Source organism: Neovison vison, chromosome 13 (assembly GCF_020171115.1).
Source record: "Neovison vison isolate M4711 chromosome 13, ASM_NN_V1, whole genome shotgun sequence".
In the NCBI taxonomy this organism is placed as follows: Eukaryota; Metazoa; Chordata; class Mammalia; order Carnivora; family Mustelidae; genus Neogale; species Neogale vison.
In genome coordinates, this window is record NC_058103.1 from 151745703 (window position 1) to 151768478 (window position 22776).

The 22776-nt window shown below is 61.9% G+C and overlaps 1 protein-coding gene across 1 annotated transcript in view; it reads left to right on the forward strand.

Annotated features, from left to right (window-relative positions):
• Window positions 1-19704, forward strand: part of RASGRF1 (Ras protein specific guanine nucleotide releasing factor 1) — an 88680-nt gene extending 68976 nt beyond the window's left edge. Inside the window, exons 21-28 of the mRNA XM_044230808.1 lie at window positions 1229-1289; window positions 4199-4302; window positions 5828-5912; window positions 8823-9020; window positions 12632-12711; window positions 17411-17528; window positions 17905-17973; window positions 19418-19704. Of these exons, the coding sequence (XP_044086743.1) occupies window positions 1229-1289; window positions 4199-4302; window positions 5828-5912; window positions 8823-9020; window positions 12632-12711; window positions 17411-17528; window positions 17905-17973; window positions 19418-19510 (808 nt within the window). The 3' untranslated portion in view covers window positions 19511-19704. The remainder of the gene's footprint in view (window positions 1-1228; window positions 1290-4198; window positions 4303-5827; window positions 5913-8822; window positions 9021-12631; window positions 12712-17410; window positions 17529-17904; window positions 17974-19417) is intronic.
• The last annotated feature ends 3072 nt before the right edge of the window (window positions 19705-22776 follow it).

The following is a 22776-nucleotide window of genomic DNA, read 5'->3' on the forward strand; positions in this document are numbered from 1 at the left end:
TGCGCCCCGTTTCTGCGGACGGGCCCCCGGCAGGCATCTGTATGTCCTTCCTCCGCTCGGACCTGGACCTCTCTCAGGCAGGAGCTGCACCTGCCCCCCCACCCCCGCACAGCCCCCAGCTCCTGTCTGGTCCCGGTGCCCTTGGTGCAGCCGCCAGCCACCCAGGGCCGTTAAATCTTAATGGATTGAGAGTCCAGCTCCTCAGTCACAGAGGCCACGTGGCACCCACAGCTGCATGTGACGCCCAGACAGGAGCGTGGGCGCCCCTGCCCAGAGCCCAGCGGCCGGTACCGGCTGGCTCTGTCTGCGGGTGTCGGGGGCGAGTGCGGGACTTAAACAGCTACACCGTCCACTTTGCCTTCCTGGGGCCAAGTGTCTCTCCCTCAGGAGGGCGCAGAGCCCCTGAGCCCACGGACGGAGGCCCGTCAGCTCGGGAGCTTGTCCCGGACGCTGCCTCCGCTGCCACGAGGAGAGCAGGCTGGCGTCGGGGGGCCCCGCGTGGAATGGCGCCCTCGCCACGGCCAGCAGTGGCACCCCGGGCCAGACGCTCTGTACACCGTCACCTGGCTGTCAGGTTCTCTGATGATGCCTTCTGCGGGGCGGACTCCTGTTTGTCCAAGCGCCCACGGCCGCCTCATCCCCCAGAGGTCACCGTGCTGTCACAGTGTGGGCCAGGCACTGTGTTCTGACTCCGGGCCCATCCTCACGCCCCACCATGGCCCGCCGCCCACTCTGCACTCACCCGCTACCTCCTGCCCCCACACACGGGCCACCTCTCGGCCTCCCACTGGCTCTGCTCCTCCGTCTGGAAGGCTCTCCTGCCCACACCACCCCCAGGCCTGGCGCCGCTTCCCTCGTTCCTCCTGTCGTGCCACGGGCGCTGGCCACAGGCCCCAGCCACGGGGGCTGACAGATCAGACAGGAGCCCGCTCTTGGGCTCCTGGCCCTGGGGTGGCAGGGGCCAAGCGTGCACACAGCCTTCCTGAGACCAGGACACTGGGGCTGAGGGGGCCCCAGGAGAGGCCTCACCCAGGCCGGAGGGGCAGGGAGCTGAATCCTGAAGGTCAGGCCATCAGGAAGACGTCCGTGACCAACGGGCAGTGGGCCCGGCTCGGGAAAGTGCAGAGCAGAGCCGGGCAGCCCGCAGGGACCTGCGTGGGGAGGGGTGACACCGAGGGAAGGCAGGGGAACCTGCTCACGAGGCTCCCCGTGCTGTCTCGTGCTTTAGGACTCTGACCCAGGAGGACCCGGGGGACAACCAGATCACGCTGGAGGAGATCACGCAGCTGGTGAGCCGGGCCCCACGCACCTCGCAACCCCTCCAGCACGGGTCCCCGGGTGCGGCCAGAAGACAGTGCCGCTGACGCAGAGCCGCAGAAACGTGTCCTCTGCGGGTTCTGCAGGCCGGGGGTTGAAGTCAGGTGTCAGCAGAAGACGCTCCCGGTGGGGTGGGGGTGGGGGGGCTTCCTGCCTCTTCCAGCTTCCTGGAGCCCTGGGTGGCCCTCGGCGTGTGCCCCTGAACCTCTGCTCTCTGCCTCCTTGCTCCGGGCTATCCTCACCCCTGCGTCACCCTCCCTAAGCATGTCTCTCCCTGCGTCCAAGCTCCCCCATCCGGGGGAGACACCAGGTCTGTTGGACTGGGACCCACCCCAGTGACCTCCTCTTAACCAGGGCACACATGCCAAGACCCTATTTCCAAATCAGGTGACGTTCCCAGACACCAGGGAGCAGGAATCAGCACCACTTTCTGGAGGGAGGGAATTCCACCCGTCACACCTCCGCCCTTCCCTCCCTCATCCTCGGCTCACGGCCCCCCTTCCCGGCCCGAGCCCCGCCCCCACGGGCTGTTCCCTGCTCCGCGGGGTCCCTGGAGGAGGCTAGGGGGTTCCGGAGTGGAGGGGCTGCTCCTGAGCGCTAACCCCCGGCCAGGCTCTCTTCAAAGGCAGCCTGTCTACACCGGTAGCCCCGCACTGGATGAAGCAGCAGGGTGAGGGCGTGACGGGCCCCACCCAGGGCCTCAGGGTCCAAGCTGGGGTCCTCACCTGGCTCGGTTCTAACTCGAGAGCAAGAGCTCATGTCCCGCACTCATGGTGCCTCATCCCCAGGAGTCGGAGCCGCCGTCCACCTACGCGGGGGTCCCCGGGGAGCGCTACGCTTGCCGCGAGCCGTTTGAGCTCAGGGCGGCGGGGCGCGCGGTGGAGAGGGCAGCGATGTGCTCCCGGGGCCCGGCGGGCCCGCGTCCTCCTCCAGGTCAGCCAAGTGGCCCCAGCATGTCACCACAAGCCACCCCAGAGACCGGGGCCCCTGCCACCGTGGTGGCAAGGAAGCTGGAGGCCGAGGGCCTCTGCCCGCCCCGCGGCTCCATGCTGGCTCACTTCCCGCACTGGCGGCCCGAGCTCTGGGCACTGCCGTACCCAGGGTGAGGACAGAGGACTCCGGGTTCTGGGCCCACCGCTCCCCTCCCCTCTCCTCCCAGCTCTCCGAGGCCTGGGCCCCCATGGGGAGCACCTGGGGCAGCTCCGGCCTGCAGCGGCCGACACCCTGCCCCCCCGCAGCTGGCACGGAGGCTGGGCCCCCGGGGCAGGAAAGGTGTTGGTGCAAAGACGCCCCATGGACCCTTGGGGCCGGAGGTTGGCTGAGCCCTGGGAGTTCGGGCTCCTTCCCTGAGCGGTTCCCGGCAGGGACCAACCACAGTGCCGAGCCCTCGAGAGCATGAGAGCCCCTTGTTTCTGGGCAAACATCCTGAGGCTCTTGCGGAACAAAGCACCGCTGAGCAGAGCCGCCCTCTGGCCCGGACTTGTTCCCGGAGCCCTGAGAACGCATGGGGCACACCCTGTGTGCACAGGCCCCAGCGGCCTCGCCAGAGAGCCTGAGGGCTGCTCACAGGGACACTCAGACGGGCCCCAAGGCAGGCGGGCAAGCTCTGCTTCCGCCTCTCCTCCGGGGTCACCTTGTCTCCCAGGTGACCCAGAGGGAGCAGGGCAAGCTCCTTGCCTTCTCTGCCTTCGCCTTCTTGTGGCTCACCCTCACGGGCCCTCAGGCCTGGCAGCTGTCCTGGGTCCCCAGGAGAGACCTTAACCCAGGTGCCTTGGTGGCACCTGCTGTTCTTGTCCCCAAGTCACCACTTGTCACTCCCTGATGGTATCATGCCCCCTGCCGTCACATCCATACCTCTGGTCTGGGGTCACTGCGCCCAGGACTCTTCTTCTGCTTCCCTGCGTGCTGTCCCTGCCCCATCCTGTGGCTGGAGCTCTCTGATGGCCAGGACTGTTTTCTGGTCCTTCTGCGTCCAGTGTCTAGCAGGGACCCTCAGTGGCTATTTGCTGAGGGAGCAGGGAGGGAGGGAGGCAGACGGTCTAGGAGAGGGCTTGCCCCCTTGATAGGAGGTGGACCCTGTTCCTTTGTGAGCAGTGCAGGCTTGGGGGGGTTTAGCCCAGCCCCTGAGACCTCTGGGCAGGGTGGCTTGCCCTCTGTCCTGTGTGGCCTAGCTAGAGGTCGGGGTGATTCGTGTTCCTGACCCCTCGCTCCTGGACACAGCCCCCCACCAGGGCCAGCCCTGAGGTTCCTTCCGCTCTCTCCTCCAGCCCCGTCTCGTCCCACTACAGGGTGCCTCTGTGTCAAGGACACCAGCATTTCCACGTCCACCTTTGATCAAATCCCTGCCACCGGGACCTTGGTCCCCTGGCAAGTGTTTCCCAAGGCTTTCCCCTGGCCGAGGATGCCAGGCGGTGGACAGCCATAAAGGTTGTGCCCATAGTGGTCCTGGGGGCCAGAAACACGGGAACCCCACGACGAGGGCCAGCCACCTTCTGGGTGCCCCGGGAGGTCATCACCCCTGTGAGCCCACACTGCTAATGGGGCTCCAAATGAGACATTCTGGAGCCAGCTATGGGTCCAGACAGAACCTGAGGGGAGGGACAGGTCATGGGGAGCCCGAACTCACAGTCGGGCTCCAGACCCAGGCGGCCCGTGTCCTGCCGACTGACGTGGGCCAGGCACAGTCCTCCCGACGCCTCTGTGGTCTCGGTCCCGTCCGGGACAAGGCAGCCTCCTTGCGGCGGGAGTGCTGACTCACGGAGCACGGGCCCGCACACGCTCCCGCCGTGCCCTTCCCGCCCCCACCCAGGACGAGGCCGAGATCGCACCAGAGAGGCAGCGGGGAAGCAGGAGGTCCTGACTCAGGACTTGTTCCCCTCAGGCGGAAGGCGTCAAGGCAGAGCCCTTTGAAAACCACTCGGCCCTGGAGATCGCCGAGCAGCTCACCCTGCTGGACCACCTCGTCTTCAAGAAGATCCCCTACGAGTGAGTGGCCGCGGGTGCGGGCCCCCCCCGGCAGCGGGCTGCACGGCCTCCCGGGGACCCCGCCTGGACGTCCGGAGCCGCGTGCACCCGCCGCGGGGGATCAGAAGCGAGTGTGTCCACAGGGAGGTGGGACAGGACGGTGCTCTCTTCCCCGGCCCCACGCTCTGCACACACGTGCGCACGCACACTCACGCTCTTCCAGAAGCGTCCTCCACTCAGCTCACCTCTCCCAGAGCTCTAAAGGACGAGTGTGCGCGTGTTAGTGTGCACACGCGCGCATCAGGGTGTGGGGGTGTGAGTGTGGCGTGTGTGTGACTGCGTGGGTGTGCAAGGCACGAGTGTGGTTGTACAGTGCGTGTGCGTGGGTGTGTGCACACCTGCTTGTGATTGTGCACACGTGTGCGTGACTGTGTGGGTGTGTGAGCGCAAACACGTGAGTGGTTGTGTGCTGTGTACATGTGCGGGCGTGCAAGGGTACACACGCGTGCGTTGGTGTGTGAGTGTGCACATCTGTGCTTGTTGCATGTGAGTGTGCACACACATGTGCCCCCAGAGCAGGGGACGGGGCCAGCTCTGGACGTCGCAGGAGCCCAGAGGCCTGGCGTCCCGGCCGGGACTAGCCCGTCGCCCCAAGTGCCGCTGGTAACTGCACCACTTAGTGAACTCACGCCAGCCTCCCTCCGCGCACAGTGTGCCCGCGGCGTGCGTTAACAGCGCCTTCGGCAAGTGCACGGAATTCCCTCGCGAGGCGTGAAGCCGCGGTGGTCTGCAGTTTTCACGTTTCCATCTAAAGCTGACGTAAACGGCCTTGTAAGGAAGCATTCCTCGGAGTTTCCGACAAACGTCCGGGGATAGTCTCCCCACATTGGAACCTCGGGATCTGAGGCTCTGACGCACTCTAGGGCGTTTGGTCTCTGCTTCCGGAAACTTCCGCCAGCCGTCAGCGGGGAGAGGGTGGCTGCATCTCGGGCAGCGGCGGGGTCCGCCGGTGAAGCCCGGTGGTTCTGCTCCTCTGGGAGCAGAAGCAGAGAGTTGCTCCCGTCCTGTCCACAGCATGCGACCGGGGCCCCTCACCGTCCCTACCAAATGCAGAGCTTCCCCAGGAGGCCCGGACTGTCTGTGGCCTTCCCACAGGGTCCTCCCAGGACTCACACTGGCCTGCAGGCTCCTCGCCCCGCTGCCCCTAGGCTGCAGACCGGCCTCTGCACAGTGAGTCTGAGGCAGGAGTGCTCCGCGTTGGGCCCGAGCTCCGCGTTGAGTCCCCTGGACTCTGCCTCCACGGTAGATGCTGAGCCTTCCCACACGGGGGCTCTGGCCTCGTCCTGCCAGCAGCCCCGGGGGGAAAGCGGCCGTGTTCCCATTTCACAGATGAGGCTACTGAGGCCTTGAGCTAGGCCAAACCGAGCTAGACGCCAGCGCAGCGTCCTTTCCTGTCTGCGGGAGGTTCCTCCCCGAGGGTCAGAGCCTCACAGCATAGGGCTGAGTGGGACAGAGCTCATAGCGTGGGTGTCCTCGCTTCCCACAGGGAGTTCTTCGGACAGGGCTGGATGAAACTGGAGAAGAACGAAAGGACCCCCTATATTATGAAGACCACCAAGCATTTCAATGACGTGAGTACGGGGGCCGGGGGCAGTGCCTGTGTCTCCCGGTGCTTCTTCGCCAGGACCCTCGGGGAGCTGGGTGCACAGCGGACTCCCCACGAGGCATGAGACCTACAGACCCAGGGTTTGTAGGCGTCATCATCTCACACCAGCCCTTAGCCCGTGTGGTGGACACAAGCAGACCTAGGCTCTGAGGACGGACGCCTGCCGTCTCCTGCCGAGACGTGTCCCGGCCACTCCTCCACGGCCGCCCCGGCTCCAGCCCCACTCACACAGGGCCCCGTCCGTGCCCGCCCCGTACCAGCCCCGAGGGCACTCGGAGCAGTGTCGCGGCACACGTGAAGGCCCCTGATGGCTGGAGGCAGGAGCGTGTGACTCTGCTTGTCCTGACAGCCTGGCCGGGGCTCCCTGGCCAATGCCCGCACCGGGGAGGCTCCGTGGCCCCAGGAGGAAAGGTGGGCGACCCCCCCCCCACTGCAGCTCGGGAGGGGAGCCCTGTAGGGAACCCAGCCGCGGAGCAGGGGCCCCTGTCCAAGTGGAGAGAGTAAGTGGAGCAGGTGGGCGGGTCCTCCCGCGCCCTCCCCGCCACAGCCGTGCCCGGGACCCAGGGGAGCCAAGGGCCGGGACAGGACGTCAGCGCTGGCTGCCTTTCTGGCTCATGCCGGCCCCATCATCACCGGCTTGTTTAAACCTGTCTCGCTCGCTTTATGATGGGGTGACCGAGGCCCGAGGGGGTTACGTTCCATCCCCGACATTACATGGCGGGACAGCCTGCTCTGAACCCACGAGGTCCACCCCTGAGGGCTGCCCGCGTCGCCACCTGGCATCTGACATGTCTCTTAAAATCCGTCCTTTCTGTAGACACGGACCGTGTGCCTCCCCGAGGACACCATCACCACCTACCGCGGTTTCTAGACCTTTCTCTGACCTTTGGCCTGTAATCTCTTTGCCTGGTTGAGTGTACCGACTGGGCTCTCCAGCATCAGGGCTAGCATGAGGGCAAGGGACGGAGGTGCCCGGGTGCACCCGCCCCCATGCCTGCGTCGCCCCTGCAGCCCGCGTGCACCCCTGCGGCCTCTTGGGACGGGCTGGGGTGCGGATGTCGTACTGGTCTGGGTGGAGCTTCCAGATCGCCTCTCTGGCTTCCCTGTTTGGGGGACGGTGGTTTGTCGGCTGAAAGAAATGCTTTTCCTGGTTTGCTGATGGTGTTTACCGCAGATAAACGATGCATTTTATCAGCGATTCTTTCCGCATCTATTGAGTTGGGCGAACAGTCCCTTCAGTCTGCGGAGGCAGGAAGGCAGGTTTCTCCCCGGCAGTCACTAACAGTCGACCACCCCCGCGTTCCAGGGACAAAGTAACACGGCCGCGGTGTGTTAAACGAACAGTGTGTGATTCTCCTTCTCGTGTTGTGCATCTCTGGTTTTGGTGTCGAGACTATACTGGGCTCATGGCCTAAGTTAGAAGATCTTTTTTCTCTATGTTCTGGAAGATTTCACTGAGCTACTCCTTCAAAAAAAATTGTATAACGTATATGTAAAACTGGTTTTGGGTTCAGTGTCTGTGATTGGAGAGAAAAAAACCTTTATCTCTTCAACATACTTAAGAGTTATAATATACAGGGGCGCCTGGCTGGCTCAGTCATTAAGCCTCTGCCTACAGCTCAGGTCATGATCCCAGAACCCTGGGATCGAGCCCCGCATTGCGCTCCCTGCTCAGCAGTAAGCCTGCTTCCCCCTCTCCCACTCCCCCTGCTTGTGTCCCCTCTCTCTCTCTCTCTGTCAAATAAACAAAATCTTTAAAAAAAAAAAAAAGAAGAAGAAGAAGTAGAAGCAGCAGCGTTCTAACATATGTACTATTTTGCGTTATCATTCCTTCCTGATTCTCTTCAGCGGTTTCCGTTCTTAAATAGTTTTACAATCCATCCTTCTGATGTACATCCTTCAGAAATTACTTTTCTTGAGATTTTATTTATTATTTGAGAGAAGGAAAGAGAGAGAGCATGAGATGGAGAAGCTCAGAGGGAGAAGCAGACTCCTCGCTGAGCAGAGAGCCCGATGCAGGACTCGATCCCAGGACCCTGGGATCATGACCTGAGCCGAAGGCAGGCACTTCACCAACTGAGCCACCCAGGTGCCCAGAAATTATTTTTGAGAAGAGTTCTTGGCAGTAAGGCCTTACAGTTTTTATTCATCTGTAAACGTCCTTTTATTACCTTAATTCTTTTAATAAACAGTAGTCTTTTTCTTACCTTTTTTAAGTAATTAGAGATTCATAGGAAATTGCAAAGAATGCTTTGGACCCATGCTTCGTTCCCACACCCCGGCTCCCTGACCGCCCCCAGCCCCCCCTGCACTGGATTTGTGCCCGTGTGCTGGGGAATTTACATGTGAGACCAGGATGCCACAGAGTGCCGGTCCTCGCCGAGCCCCAGTTGTATGGTGGAGACTCTCGCGGAGCTGGGCTCTCCTGTCTTTTTCCAGGGGAACCATGGACTTGCTTTGTCGGGTTCTCAGGAAACTCTCGTTGCTCATTTACTGGAGTGCATTAAAGTCACGTGTTAGTATGGAATATTTATATTCCCATTTGGGAACTGGATCTTTTTCTTCATAATTCAAACCTTTAAAACCTTCGATAGTTTTTTCGTGTAGGATCTTCCAAGGTTTGCATCCGTTTAGGTTCCAAGGCAATTCACACTTTCCCATTGGGATTGTGAAGGTCTTTGTCATGGTGTTTTCTAGTTGGCACGGCCAATACATAGGAAACCTCCCATTTTGGTGTGTTGAGCCTTTAAGCAGCCGCCCTAGCGAGTTCCTGTTAGTTGTCCTGGTAATAACGCTTCAGCACACTCTCGGGATTTGTCAGCTTTGCAATACTTATGCCTCTTGTTTTTTCTTGTCTTATTGCATGGGCTTAAAGATCAGTAACTTGATTGCTTCAGAAATCATCCGCAATGAGGACATCAACGCAAGAGTGAGCGCCATCGAGAAGTGGGTGGCCGTGGCCGACATCTGTCGCTGCTTGCACAACTACAATGCCGTGCTGGAGATCACCTCGTCCATGAACCGCAGCGCGATATTCCGGCTGAAAAAGACGTGGCTCAAAGTCTCCAAGCAGGTGCGGGCGGGAGGCGGGCACCGTGGCCGGCCTGGGGCTGGGCTGGGCTGGGGCACTGGAGTGCTGGCCTCTGGACATCTGTAGGTGGACAGGGTGAGGGCCAACACTCCCAGCAGAACCTCTTCTCCTGTATCACCAGGAGCAGGTATCCGGCCCACAAATGTGGCCCTGGGACCCACGGGACTTTAATGCCACTTAAACAATTAACACTGAAAAGCAGGATGGGTAAGACAGTGACAACTGGTCCCCATGCTCTTCTCCTTGAGCTGGGACAAGAGTGGCGGCTTCATGTGAATGCCAGTCCAGATCTGCAGGGCTGCCGAGACGGTGGCCAGATGGTCCTGTAGGTTCCTTCCCGGGACTCGAGACTCACCAGCCTTCTGGCCACCAGGGAGTTGGTGATCTTAAATGTGGGCTTGATCTTGATCCGTTCAGAGCACAATTCTGAAATGTGGCTTCTCCTCGGGAATAAAGTTCCCTACACTGAGGTCTGGAGGGGGCAGCTCTCCTAAGAGGATCACACAGAGGCTACCTCCTTGGTGCACCTGGTGGGCTCCGGGCCCCAGGCCACACATGTGCAGGAGGCGGGCAGGCTCTGCTGACACACGGAACAAGCCTCTTCAGGCATGGATACCTTGGCAGCAGTGTCTGTTGCCCTGCCGCTGGGTGGGCTCTGGGGGGCACGGGGTCTCCAAGGGGCCTGTCTCATCTGGACCGCTCTAGATTTGCACACCGAGTGCCTCTCATGTTGTTTTTATTACCTGCCCCCCATCCTCATGCCAACAGTAGGGCACGATCCTGTGCCCCCCAGGCAGCCATCAGATCCCTCCGTTCCTCCTCCTTATCTAAGCAGCCCAACCCACAAGCCTGGGGCTCTTGTCTCCCCAAACACAGACATGCCAGGGCCAGGACAAGAACAGGGGCTCCTGTAGAGCAGAGGCTGGAGCTCAGGAGCTCAGGCATGTAGGCCCATCTGGCCGTGCGTGGCCCCGCGGCGCTGTGACCTCCTGTAGCAGGGGACCAAGCAGGCTGCTGTCGGACCCAGGAGTCATCCAAGCTGGCTTGGCCTGTCAGGGTTCAGGCATGGCTGTCGGTGGAGTTGGATGGCCCAGTTTGGGTCTGTGACTCTCTTCTCCTGACCTCAGACCACCCCACTTTCCCTCCACACTGGGGGCTCCGAGCCTTTCTTGGCCTCGCTTTCCAGCATCACGCTTGGTCTGGAGTTGGGAGGGAGCCACTTTGACCATCCCAGAGCCTTCTGTTCTCTTAGGGGAATGCAAATGGAGGGCAGCTAGAGGTCAAGGTGCATGGCCTGTCCTGCATTCTTGGATGCCATTCAGGACCTGGGTCCTAACATCACAGGTGCATCGGAAAGCGCATGCAGGCCTGCACACTCTGTGGCCAGCAGGCCCTGCTGGCTTCTCCCAGCCCTTCTGCGGGCCCCGTGCATCTACACAGCACCTGGCCAGCCAGGGACGGTCGCTGTCCCTCTGCCGGTGTCCCCTGGATGCTTGAGACCAGAAGGGCCTGAAACGCAGGCCCAGCAGGAAGCTTCCGTCGTCGGTTTGAAGGTGCTGGCCCAAAGCCAGACAGCATTCTGCCTAAGCCCAGGCCAGCCCACACCAGAGCCAAGCAGCCAGGCTGAGGTGGGGACCTCTGGCTCGGTTCACCGTCTTCTCCCATCCTCCGCCCCATCCTCATGAAAGCCCCCCCCACGTGCAGTTGAGCATCGTATGTGTGTGTCCCCTTCGGAGGATGGTCACATTCTCGCAGGGATGGACGTCTCTTTGGCCAACGATAGATACCTTGGGCCTCCTTGGGAGGGAGCAGCTTTGGCTATCCTGAAGCGTTCGGATGGTGGACAGGAAGGGATGACTTTCAGGGGGCACCGTGATTGTCTTTGTCCTCAACACCACGTCCAAGGCAGGCCCCTCGCTTGGCCTCTGGCTTTAGTGACCTACTCCAGGGGCCCCTCTTTTCTGCTCGTGGGCAGAGATGCCCCAGATCCCAGGGCCCTGTGTCCCCTTGAGCTCCTGGCCCCCGCCAGGAGGTGCGGGAGCTGCTTCAAGTCAGAACTCACTCTTTTAAGCAGTAACTGGGGAAATGCAGTGGGTCTCAGGCTGCAAAATCCTTCCTGGACAGAACAACGCCCCGGAAAAACACAGATGTGGGAGGAATCAAAGTGCCCATGTCAGAGCCACAGATTGGCCCCAAGTGTATACCCCAAACCCCCAGAATATCCTCCCTGGGTTCTCACGACCACTGGCGGGGGATCCTTCCCCTGGAGCTCCATGGCCCCCAGGGCCTCCTGACCTCGATTCTGTGGGGCCCACAGTCCTAGGATATCTTACTGTTTTTGCCCTTAGGGAATACCCGGGCCTCCCCTCCCGTTCTCCAGATGTGAGCGTGGACACCCAGTGCTCTGCGGGTGCTGTCTGGCCCGTGGGCTCGCTGAGGGGGTCACAGCGCCCAGCCAGGCTCCCGTCCAGGACTCTCAGCCCCACATCTGGCCCCACACCTCAGGTCCTTCCTCCAGAGGCAAGTGGGGCAGTAGAAAATTCTGGAAAAGCCCAGGGAGGACACTGAGAGGCAAGAACGGAGGTGGCCTGGGCATCCGGGCTCCAGGACAGATAGGTGAGGGCAGCCATCCCGGGAGAAAGCGGAGACCTGTGCCCTTGGCTGCGTGTGTTGCTTTCACCAGGTCCAGAACACACTTCTGCTTTGAGCGGGGTTGGTGTAAACCGGTGATTGACTTCCCGTCAGTCTGAACGGGGCGCCCTGCCCGCTGCGCCTCTAGGGGAGCACATAGGGGTCTCTTCATCCATCAGAAGGAACATGCTGCCATTTACTGTGGGCAGATTGCTCAGAAAATTCTGGCCCAAAGCTTATGGGTGCGGCCAGTGTGCCCTCGGCCACGGTCTGGACTGGGGGGACGGGAGCTGGAAAGAGGGCTCACTAGTCCACCGCCTGCCGTGTAAATGAGGGAGCTGGAGGCTGCCAAGGCACGGGCTCCCCAGCCCCACAGGGAAGGGAGCCCCAAGCCAGACCCAGGCCGGACATGCTTCAACCGATGCCGGTGTCCGGCTGGACGAGCAGCAGACAGGACCTTAGGCCAGCAGAAGGGACGGGGGTCTTCCCCTGGAAGTCCTGTTTTTCTAGAGGATCAGCCCATCTGCCGTTGACTTTCTTGATTCTTACACTGGCCTGGGGTCCTGAGAGCTACCGGTGAAGGGGAACCCCTTGGCCGCAGCCCTGGGCGTCCGTGCGCGAGAGAGGCTGGGCTCTGGAGGGAGGCTCCTTGCCGTGGCCGCGTCCCACCCCCACCCCCCAGGCTCGGGGTGCCCAGGGTTCCCGCCAGGTCCCCACGCCCCACTTCTGTGTTTCTGAAGGGTACGTGGACGCTGACGGATGCGTAGGACGTGGGTCTGTGTCTGAGTCTTCAGGAGGTGGGGGGTGAGCTTCCAGACTCCAGGGGTCCCCGGAGACACCCCGTCCCATGACGGGCAGAGTGGCTGGGGTCCTGGAGCCCCGAGGGCAGCCCGTGGAGCTTGGGCTGGCACGTGGGCCTCGGGGCATGTTGTGTGTTAGTAAATGCTTCTAATTCTTTCCAGACGAAAGCTTTGATTGATAAGCTCCAAAAGCTTGTGTCGTCCGAGGGCAGATTTAAGAATCTGAGAGAAGCTCTGAAGAAGTAAGTCATTTTGTCGCCGTCACCGCCTAAACCGCAGAACCGCACGGCAGGCACGGTCACAGGCCACAGATCTGTCTGTCTGTCCGTCCATCTACCCACAAGAGCCCCAGGCAGCCCAGACTGCCAGGGTGGGTCAGCTCTGGCCTCCGCAGTCTGCGGAGAAATCCCGGAGTCGTGGTGGCATTTCCCGGGAGAAAGAGAGAGGAGGGGGCCCTGGAAGGGGGTTGCTGTCCCCAGGAGCCACCAGCCATGACCCCAGACGCCTCCAGGCCGACACGCCCCCTGACCCCACCGTTCAGGATGTGCCCTGAAGTCAGCATGTTTGTTTCATGGGATTGTGCCTCCTTTTTTTTTAACTGAGAATTAGTCCTCAAAACCAGAGAGCATTGTACAAAAAACGGCACCTTGGAATCAAAGAAAAGCCGTTTCCCAACACCCGCTGCTCACTGTTGGCAGAGCTTCCCCCAGCCGCCTACCGTTTGCAGAACCTCCCCACCTGCGCCCTTAGACAGGATCATCCCGCGTCGATGGCTGTCTCATGCCCGCAGGGCGTCAGCCGCAGCCCTGGCCTCCATTCATGAGATGCCAGGGCCCCTCCCCACGTTCTGACCCCCAGAACTCCCGCGCTTATTGCCACTGTCCCCGCGGGGTGGTACCACCCCCCGGAGATCACCGCGGCACGGAGAGTCTCCTGTCCTGCTCCTCCGGAGCAGGGAGTGGCCTGCGAGGCCCGCACTCCGTGCTTTGCCCATGGCCGCTTCCAGGTGAACTCTCCCAGCACAGGAGAGCCCCAGCCCCTGGTGCCCACTTGGCCACACACTCCCGTGAGACAGGCTTACTGTCACCCCCATAGCTGTGCGCTTTGGGCCACCGGGCTGGCCTTACCCCTTCTTCCCTGAACACCGTTGAGACACCCCGGGCCACCCCTAGGTTCCTGGCTGCTTACAGAGCCCACGAGCGCTGTCCTGCCTTCAAGCCAGATAGCATGGTCACTGCCCCCCAGCCTGGGGACAGAGCAAACCCTCCTCCCCGGCAGGCCCGCACACCAAGCTGCCAGCCCCACCCCCCTCCCCACCACCCCCACCTCCGCTCCTGGCCCGCCCTTCACCAGCTCCGTGTGCTGTTGCTGTACTCACCTCCACGTCCTCATTCAGATGTCCCACCCACATGTGCCGTCTCTCTGGTGCCCCGGGGCTGTGCTTGTTGGGGTCGCCCCACTGTGCATTCCCTAGCCTGTCTGCCCGCCCGGGCACCCCTGCATCCACCTCCCTCCCATGGCTTTCTCATCCATCCGCCACCTCCCACCTCCGTGCCTCCATGGCTCCTGTCCTGTCTCAGTGACCCTGTGCTGTCCTCCCTCGTCCACATGGGCCTGTGTCAGTGCCTGGCCCAGGTGCCTCTGCTCCCACCATGCAGGGCAGCGGGGACACGGGGTCCCCGGGCATCCTGGGGACTGACGCCTTCGTGCAAACCAGGTTCTTGTTTCATGGGTGCGGGGGCCAAGCACTGCAAAGGAAAGAGGTTGGGGACACCCGGGACAGAGGTGCCCTGCATCCCTTCTCTGGAGGCGCTGTGGTTTCCCCATAGAGCTGTGCCGTGTGAAACCCTGGGGTCCGTCTCACCAGGCAGGGGGCAGTGGCAACGCGAGGAGCCGTGCAGAGCCTTACCAAGTCCGTCCCAGCCCGCAGCACTATTTAACGGATGGCCTTATTACCCGTACCAGCCAGGGCTTCACCCCTGCCTCCGACGCCTCTTCGCCTCGCCCACCTTTTCAAATCCCCCCGGGTGCACCCGCAGCACTTGCCCTGGGCACCTGTCAGTCCCCGCCCAGACACCCTGAGCACAGCCGCAGCCGCCCTGTTCATTCCCCAAACCCACACCCTAGCGGGCCCCGTGAGACTGTCCCCTCCTGCCAGCCCTCAGGGCCTCCCAAAGCTCCAGGCCGCAGCATTTGGCTGAGATCTAAATTTGTCAGGAAAACTTTGTCCCCAGCCCTTTTGGGGGTCACTTCTGGTTGGCCCAGTCTTAATCCGACCCGCATTTGTCTTTCCGCACGTCGGCTGTAATTTGAACAGGCAGCCGTCCGTTAGAGGAACCGGGGCTGGGCTTCCCCTGCAGGCGGCTGCCCGTGTGCAAAGGACGGGAACAGCCATGGGGGCACCAGGCGGCTAGCTGGCCCAGCCCCTCCCCAGACCCCCTTCACAGGGGTGGAAATCCATCTGTCCGCGGGCCTATGCGGCGTCCAAGGGCTCCAACATACCAAATACCTCTTCCCACTTTGCTTTTCTGCCCGTGACCACCCAGCAAACCCTGGTCTCCTGCTAATGAGACAGAGCAGTTTGTGTCCAGGTGGCAAAAAACAGGATTGGACTCTGAGCCCCAACCCCACTCCTGCCCCATGGCAGTATTTTCCCCCAAATCTGAGTACCTAATTCACTTGATCTGTATGCTGGAGGCTTGGACCCTGGCCCCAGGGGCTCGGGACCACACAGCCCAGCCCGAATGGCCCTCACACCCTCCCTGGGAAGGAGAGGAGATCCTCAGCTGGCGGCAGCAGAGCGTGTGGGAGAGTGGCCCGCCCCCCTGCTGGGGCAGGGCAGAGGAGGGAGAAGGGACAGGTGACCCCACAGTGGCAAGCCCACCAGGCAGACACATCTGACCTTCAGTTGCTGGTACCCTGTGGTCAGAGGAACCCCCGATCTTTTCCACTGGTCTGAGGCCTTCAGGGACACTGTGGCCACTTGCCTCCCCTCCCTACCCCCAACCCAGACAAGAGGTGCTTCCCGGCCTCGGGTTACCGAGTTCCTGGGTCAAGTGTGGACCCAGCAGGGCGAGCTGGGAAGCCCCATCAGAGACTGCCGGCCCGCAAGCTGCCAGCCCCCGCCAGCCCCAGATTTCCTTCTCTATCTTTGAACTCTGTCCCTGTCCGCCCCCGAGCCTGGGCCTCAGGCTCACAGCGTGACAGGTGGGGTGTGGAAAGCCGGGCCTCCAACAGTCCCAGACTGTGTGTCCAGTGGGACCCAGAGATGCCTGCCGGTGACCTGCTCAGGTCTGACTTTTTTTTTTTTTTTTTTTTTCGCAACCCACAGTAAAAACATACATACATATATGTTTAGAAATGTGTGTGCACATGTTTAGAAATGTTTTGTGAACAAAACTTCACAAAACAACGTATACTTTTGGTCCAGGCAATGAACTCAGATTTTTTTTATTCTACTTCTGATTTTTTTTTTCATTTAAAAAAAAAATCTGATCAACACTTGCTAAATTATTTTCAATGCCCGAGAAAGAGTCAAGACCTACATCTCGAAAACCAATTGTCCCGTGCCCGCTCTCCGCATCTCCAAGGGCACGCCTCCCACCCGCGTGCCAGCTGCACCCACATTCACCGAGCGGGCTTCCCTCTAAGTAACTCCATTTTCCCCAAAATAAATGTGAAGAAGAAGGAAAGCGATAGCAGGGCAGTAAATGGAAAATCACCCTACTGGTGGTGATACAAAGTTACCGCCAGAAATAGATACAATGTTGCTGAGCTCTGGCGGGATTGTGGTGTTTGCCCACACTCACCCTGAGACCAGCTGCTACTTGTTTAAAAAAGAAAGAAGTGGGGGAGGAAACGGACCATGTCCAAAGTGTACTACCCCAGATGAAAATCGGGGTTTTCTTACCGCAGGAATCAATGTGATTTGATAGTGTCCAGGCATCCCCTAAACTCAACTTCTGAGCTCCTAAAACTGCTTTCCCGACCCGCTCCACGGTGTGAGGGGAGCCCTGGGACCCAGAGACCCGGCCGGCCGAGCTTCCACAACCAGCAGGCTCAGGGCAGGCTGGGTTTCTGTTCTTGTCCCCCCTCCACCATTCTGCCTGCCACCCCTGGTTCTAGAGGAACTAGAGCAATGTGTGTCACGTGGCCTCAAGGAGACCAAGGTCAGAGGGTCTAGGGAGGGGGTCAGTTGTCCCCGCAGGTACATGCAGAGAGCCCCCGGCATCTGTGTGCTGAGCTGAGAGGAGCCGCGGGACGCAGTGAGGGTCCCCTGAGGGCATTCCCTTGGGCTCTGCCAGAAGGTGGGGACCCCAGGACCCATCCCAAAATCAGCCCCACCCGGGGGCACCACCATAGGGCCGCACCTAAAGCCATGGATCAGAGTGGTGTGGTCCATCACCCAAAAATGTCCCCCCGGAATCACCTGTCATGGACACTGTCCCCCAGTCCCCTGCCCAGAAGCCACCTGCAGGAGGGTGACCTCAGAGGACCAGGGTTTCTTGCTTGGGTACCCCAGGGCTTGGGTGGCAGGACATCCTGCAGGGCCTGATGTGGAGGCAGAGAAGTCTCAAGGAGCAGAAGGACGCTGGGGGCTGGGTCCATGGCTGACGGAATGGGGTGACGGCTGCAGGGCTCTCGGGGAGGTGACCCCAGAGCAGGATTGGTTGGAGAGTTTCACTGGAGAGATGGGGAGGGGCTCTTCCAGGACAGGGCAGAGAGGTAGGGGAGGCCGTTCTGGCTCAGGGAGGGAGGGGACCGTTGGTGGAGAGGCTCCAGGCCCCGCTGGGACCATGTCACCCATCACCCCAGAGGACTGAGCCTCGCAGCCAGCTGACCCTATAGGCCTGAGAGTTCCTAGGATTCTCGGTGAAGAGAAACCACTTAGCCTCGTGTTTCTAAATGAAAAACTTCTGTTTAATGCCGTTCGCTTTGAAGTTGTGACCCTCCCTGTGTTCCTTACCTGGGGATGTACCTCACTGACCTGGCCTTCATCGAAGAGGGGACGCCAAATTACACGGAGGACGGCCTGGTCAACTTCTCCAAGATGAGAATGGTGAGTTTCACGGGGCAGTCCGGGGGCCTCCGAGCCCAGACCCAAGTCCCGGACCACCAGGCCTGCTCCGTTGGGCATGTGCTCCCCGGAGAGCCAGGGGCTCCCCTCGAGGCGCAGGCCGCATCCGGCAGGCCCTCGGATGAGGCCAACAGGCTGAGGGGTAGGCGCCCGTGGCAGGGTGCATCCCATAAGCCAGAGGAGCAGCCCGAGGCTCGGGGGGCGGGGGGGGCGGTCAGCGACCCAGCACGGTCACCCCGTGGGGGAAGGGCAGAGCCGGGTCTAGAACCGTGGCTGTTGGTCCCCTTCTGTGGGGCTTGGGGGGGCGGGGGTCACGGAGACAGCAAACTGTCTTCTTTAACTGCCCTCCTCCCCACAGATATCTCATATTATCCGAGAGATCCGCCAGTTTCAACAAACCGCGTATAAAATAGAGCACCAGGTGAAGGTAAGCGCCCGCCCGGCCCTTCGGCGCTCACTCAGGGGCTCCGTCTGGACCTCCCTCCTTCCTCCCTCGTCGTTCGGGCTCCCCTGGGCTTCAGGCCTTGCCTCTGGTACAGCTCTGGGCTGATGTCGGCCTCCCCACCCCCGTTGATGATCCCGTCCAACACCCACCCCCACCCCGCAGGCAAGGGAGGTGGCGTTTACAACATCTTTGTGGGAAGGAATCCGTCCCTAGTTACACAGCTCACGGTCGGGAAGGACGGGCATTGAAAAGTCCCCCGCGGGGGCAGCGGGATCCCCGTCTCTGGGCAAAAGTGAGCAGAGCCGAGACTCTTCCCTGTGACGTCACAGCCTAGCATCTGCTCCAAGCCTCCCTTCCTTCCTCGACAGCACATCTCTGAGAGCGTTCTGTCGGACAGCGGCAGAGAGACCTGTCTACACAGCTCTCCGCCGTGACGGGCGCGTAGGTCGGTCCGCCTTGGCCGGAACCGCCAGGCTGAGAGGGAGCACACGCAGGTCCCGGCAGGACGGTGCTGCCCCTGCGGGCAAGACTGGCTCCAGGGGGCGGGGGGGACCTGCCGGGGGGGTGCCTACAGCAGGCGGGCCTGAACCACGTGAGCCCGGGCTCCTGGAAGGATCCGGAACCTGGTCCTAAGGCCTGTGGGAAGCCAGGAAACAAGCTTATGGAACTAGTCGAATTTGCACGTGGAGCCCCAGCTTCACTGCCCCGGGGAGGTCTGGGCTCTGGCCGCTCGGGCAGCTCTGACTGTAGGAGCCCAGCCGCTCGTGGGGGAGGGAGGAGGGAAGAAGGAGCCCGGCCAGGCGTGGGGCCTCCGATTGTGCACAAGGAGGCTTTGCCCCAGAGTGAGCCGCGCGAGGCTAGACAGGGAGGCCCGGCCCTCACACAGCGCGTTTCCACTTTCCTCTCTCGGGGTGAGTGCGGCATGGTGCTTTGTCAGCCGGTGTTCAGACCTGTCTGCAACATGTGAACCCCCAGACACGCACTATTAGATTCTACACTTGACATGGCCGATTTTTTTTTTCAAAATTGGGGCGTCGAAAACCGTGGCACCTGGGTGGCTCCGTTGGTAAAGCGTCTGCCTCAGCTCAGGTCATGATCCCAGGGTCCTGGGTTCAAGCCCACGTTGGGCTCCCCACTTTGCATGGAGTCTGTTTCTCTCTCTACCTCTCCCTCCCCCTGTTCATGCTTTCCTCTCTCAAATAAATATATGGAATCTTAAAAAAAATTTAAAAGCCCCAAGTGTCCACCAGGGCAACGGCAGTCAAGGGTCATGCTGACCGCTGTGACTTTGCCTTACCGTCAGGACGCTGTCAAACGACACCAGCGAGACACCGGTGTAAGGCCCGTGAGCCAGCCGGCCGCCCCTCAGAGGACCTGCTTCCCAGGGTCCTGCGGCCGCTTCTCCTTCCGTGTCCTCCTCCCTCAGGTGACCCAGTACCTGCTGGACCGGTCCTTCGTGATGGACGAGGACAGCCTGTACGAGTCGTCCCTGCGCATGGAGCCGAAGCTGCCCACCTGAGGCCACGGGCGCGCCACGGACACGCGCTGCAGGCCACGGGCGCGCCACGGACACGCGCTGTGTGCCGCTGTACATAGTCGCCTGGTTCCCGGACTTTCCTCTTTAGTATGTGCTTCTCCAAGAACACCGGTCCGTTCTCGTTCTTCGATTCCCGTAGACCGGAATAGGCGTCTCGGCTCCGTTTCCGACGTCCGCCCTCCCCGCGTCCCGCAGCGCCTGGCTCCTTCCGGCGACGGCGTCCGAGTCCTCCCGGCCCCTCCGTCTCTTGGAAGGGGGCACAGACTGCGTGCGGACGCGAGCCCGGGCGCCACCCTGTTCCGGCCCCCCGGCCGCCGCGCCCCGCGCCCCGCGCCCCCCGCCCCGGGCGCCCTCCCAGCATGTTTCATGTCGTGGTTCTAACTGGGGGGTGGGGGGAGGCGGGAGGGCCGCACCCTGAAGTCCAGTCGTTCACAGATCTTCCCGCTGACGGTGATGCCAATTTCCAAAGCAGCTTTTTCAGCCGAAATCCCGGGGGTCCGAGCTGCCCCGTGCCCCGGTCACCCGGACGGAGGGGCGTCCTCGGCACCGCGAACCCCGCCCCCGACGCCAGCGCCGCCCCCTCGTGCGGTCCGCGCGCTCCTGGCTCCGGGACTCCCAGCAGGAGGCGCGAGCGGCGTCCCCGCGACCCCGGCCGAGGCCCCGACTCGCCCCCGGGGACACGGAGTCACCACACGAGGTCGCGCCCGCCGGCCCAGCCTCCGCGGCACGTCGGGGACACGGAACACGCCGCTCCCCCTCTCTTAGCTGCCCAGCGGTCGCTGCAAGCTTACGTCGAGATGCCCTGAGTCCGTCCGCTTCGTGAAGCTCGTTCGCCGCAGCGCCGGGGCCGCAGCCGAGCGTTCTCCGCGCGCCCCCGTGGTCCTGAGCGCGCCCCCGCGGGCGCGGGCCCGTCACGCTCCCTCCGGGAACGCCACCACCGACCTCCTGCCCCGCGCAGCGGCGAGAGCGGCAGGCGGCTCATGACGACAGACACTTTGCTGTAAGCAATACCTAGTGGTGTGAGAACCCTCTTTCAAGTCCTACAGTATTTCAACTTACGGCTTGTTTGGAAAAAAAAGATATTTCCATTTTTGTAAAAATATATGTTTCCTGATTACCTCTTGCTAATAAATCTCTTCTATCTCAGGGTGAACAGTGTGTTTTGATGGGTTTCATTCATTCACTCACCGGGTATCTGAGGAGCCCCCTGCTCCTTACCAGACCCCTGGTGGGGGCCGGAGATCCGGACAAGGACACAGACCTGCCCTTGGGGACTCGCGGTCTGATGAGGGAGACCGTTTCAGTGATCTGCTGTCCCTGGGACAAATCACACCAATGCGTGAACGGCTTGGGACAGTTTCTGCGAGCTTTCCAAGTCCTGGGGGTTGAGGACGGGGCTCTCCTGAGGTCACGGCCACAGCAGCTTGGGTTACCCGAAGGCTCAACTGGGCGGGGCGTCCAGGAGTGGACGCTGGCTGGGGGCTGAGCTGGGGCTGTCCGCCCAGCACCCTCACCCGGCTTCTCCCTGTGGCTTGGGCTCCCCGAGGCGGTCACTGGGTCCCAAGAGCCACCTTCCAAGAGACTTGGGCAAAAGCTACAAGGCTGCTTACAAGCTGCCCTCAGACTTCCCGCAGCATCCCAGGGACCCGGCATGTCGCCAAGGCCAGCTGGGTCACGGGGAAGGGGACCGAGCTCTCCTCCTAATGGGAAGAGGAGCAAAGGGTCGGCATCATCTTTCAGTCCGTGGAGACAGACGGCTTCAGTGTCTGTCAGATGGGGCCGGGAGGGCCTTGGGGACCCCGAGGAGGAGAGGGCACATGGTGGGGGTTGGAGAAAGCCGCACAGGGTTACGAGGAGGTGGGATAGGCGAGGGTGACTTCCCAGGCAGTGCTGGTGGGAGGGCGCCCCAGGCCAAGACCAGCAGAAGCGCAGAAGCGTGAGAGAGTGTGCTTGCTCCAGAGCGGCAAGCGTGAGCGTGCAGCACAGGGGTGGAGGTGAGATGGGGACTTCGGGCCACGGGAAGCCCTGGGATGAGAATTCTCAGAGGGGAGGACAGCTCCTGGCTGGGGCCAGCGGAGCCCATGGGGTGCGGCCATGGCCCAGCTACCACCCAAAGGAGGGCGAGCCGGAATGGGCCAAGGAAGAGGGGTCTGAGCCCCAGGAGAGCAGCTGGGAGCACCCCCGACTGTCTCCCATGGGGGTTGGGGCCAGCACACTGCCCTCCGTTATAGGCACGAAGCCCGGAGTAAGGCAAGACCCACTTGCGGACCCTCCCAGGGCCGCCTTCCCTGGGACCCGCAGCCCGCGGGCGCACCTGCCCTTCCCGCCTCGGCCCCTACCCGAGGAGGACAGCTCCACGGGGACCCGGCTCCTGTGGCTGCCAGCCGCACCACTCACCTGCTGGTGAGCTCAGCCGAGTCCCTCAACCTCTCTGAGCCTCGATGTCTTTCTCTCAAGAAGGGGGTGAGAATACTTCCTCCTAGAACAGGGTGAATGAGCGCACACGGGGAACGCACTTAGCATGGGGTGCATCGCTCACTAGGGGAAGACCGAGCACCTCCTGGGGCCACAGGAGGATGGGTGGGAGACGGACCTCTAAATCCGAGCCGGCAGCCGTTACTCCTTCTGCCGTCAGAGGCCGCACTGGGCTCCATGGGCCTTGTCCACAGGGGCGTCCCTGAGGTCCAGGCTGTTGCCTTCCTCTGTGTCCTGCGAAGGAAGGCAACAGCACAACTGGGTGTCCTCAGCCTCGGGGCTTCAGAGGGGGACCTTGCCCTTCTCCCGCTGAGAGCAGACCCTGAGACGGCGGCTGCTCCGGACCGGGGCTCAGAGTGGGTCCGTCCCTGCGGGGAAGGCGGCTTGCTGCAGGAGTGCTGCCCCCAGGGGTGTCACTGTGGGTCCCGGGCGTGGGTCGAGGAGGGGGCAGCTCTCATGGCCCGGTGCTCTGCTCCCCAGTTACCCGGAACGCCCCACACACTGCCAGACTGCCCAGGTTCAATCCCCCCCACCAGCCCCTCACCAGCCGCAGGATTTGGACAGGTTATGTAGCGCTCTGTGCCTCAGTTTCCCCTTCTGTAAAACGGGTCAACGCTACCGTCTGCCTTGCAGTGTTGCTGGGAAGACTCGGCGAGATGGCGGGCACAAGGCAAGCACGCGCCCCACAGCCCCGGCCGTCGGCCTTCCTGAAATAGTCACAGAGCGCTGGACTCCGCGAACTTGGGGAGGGGCCATGCAGCGGGGTCCCAGCC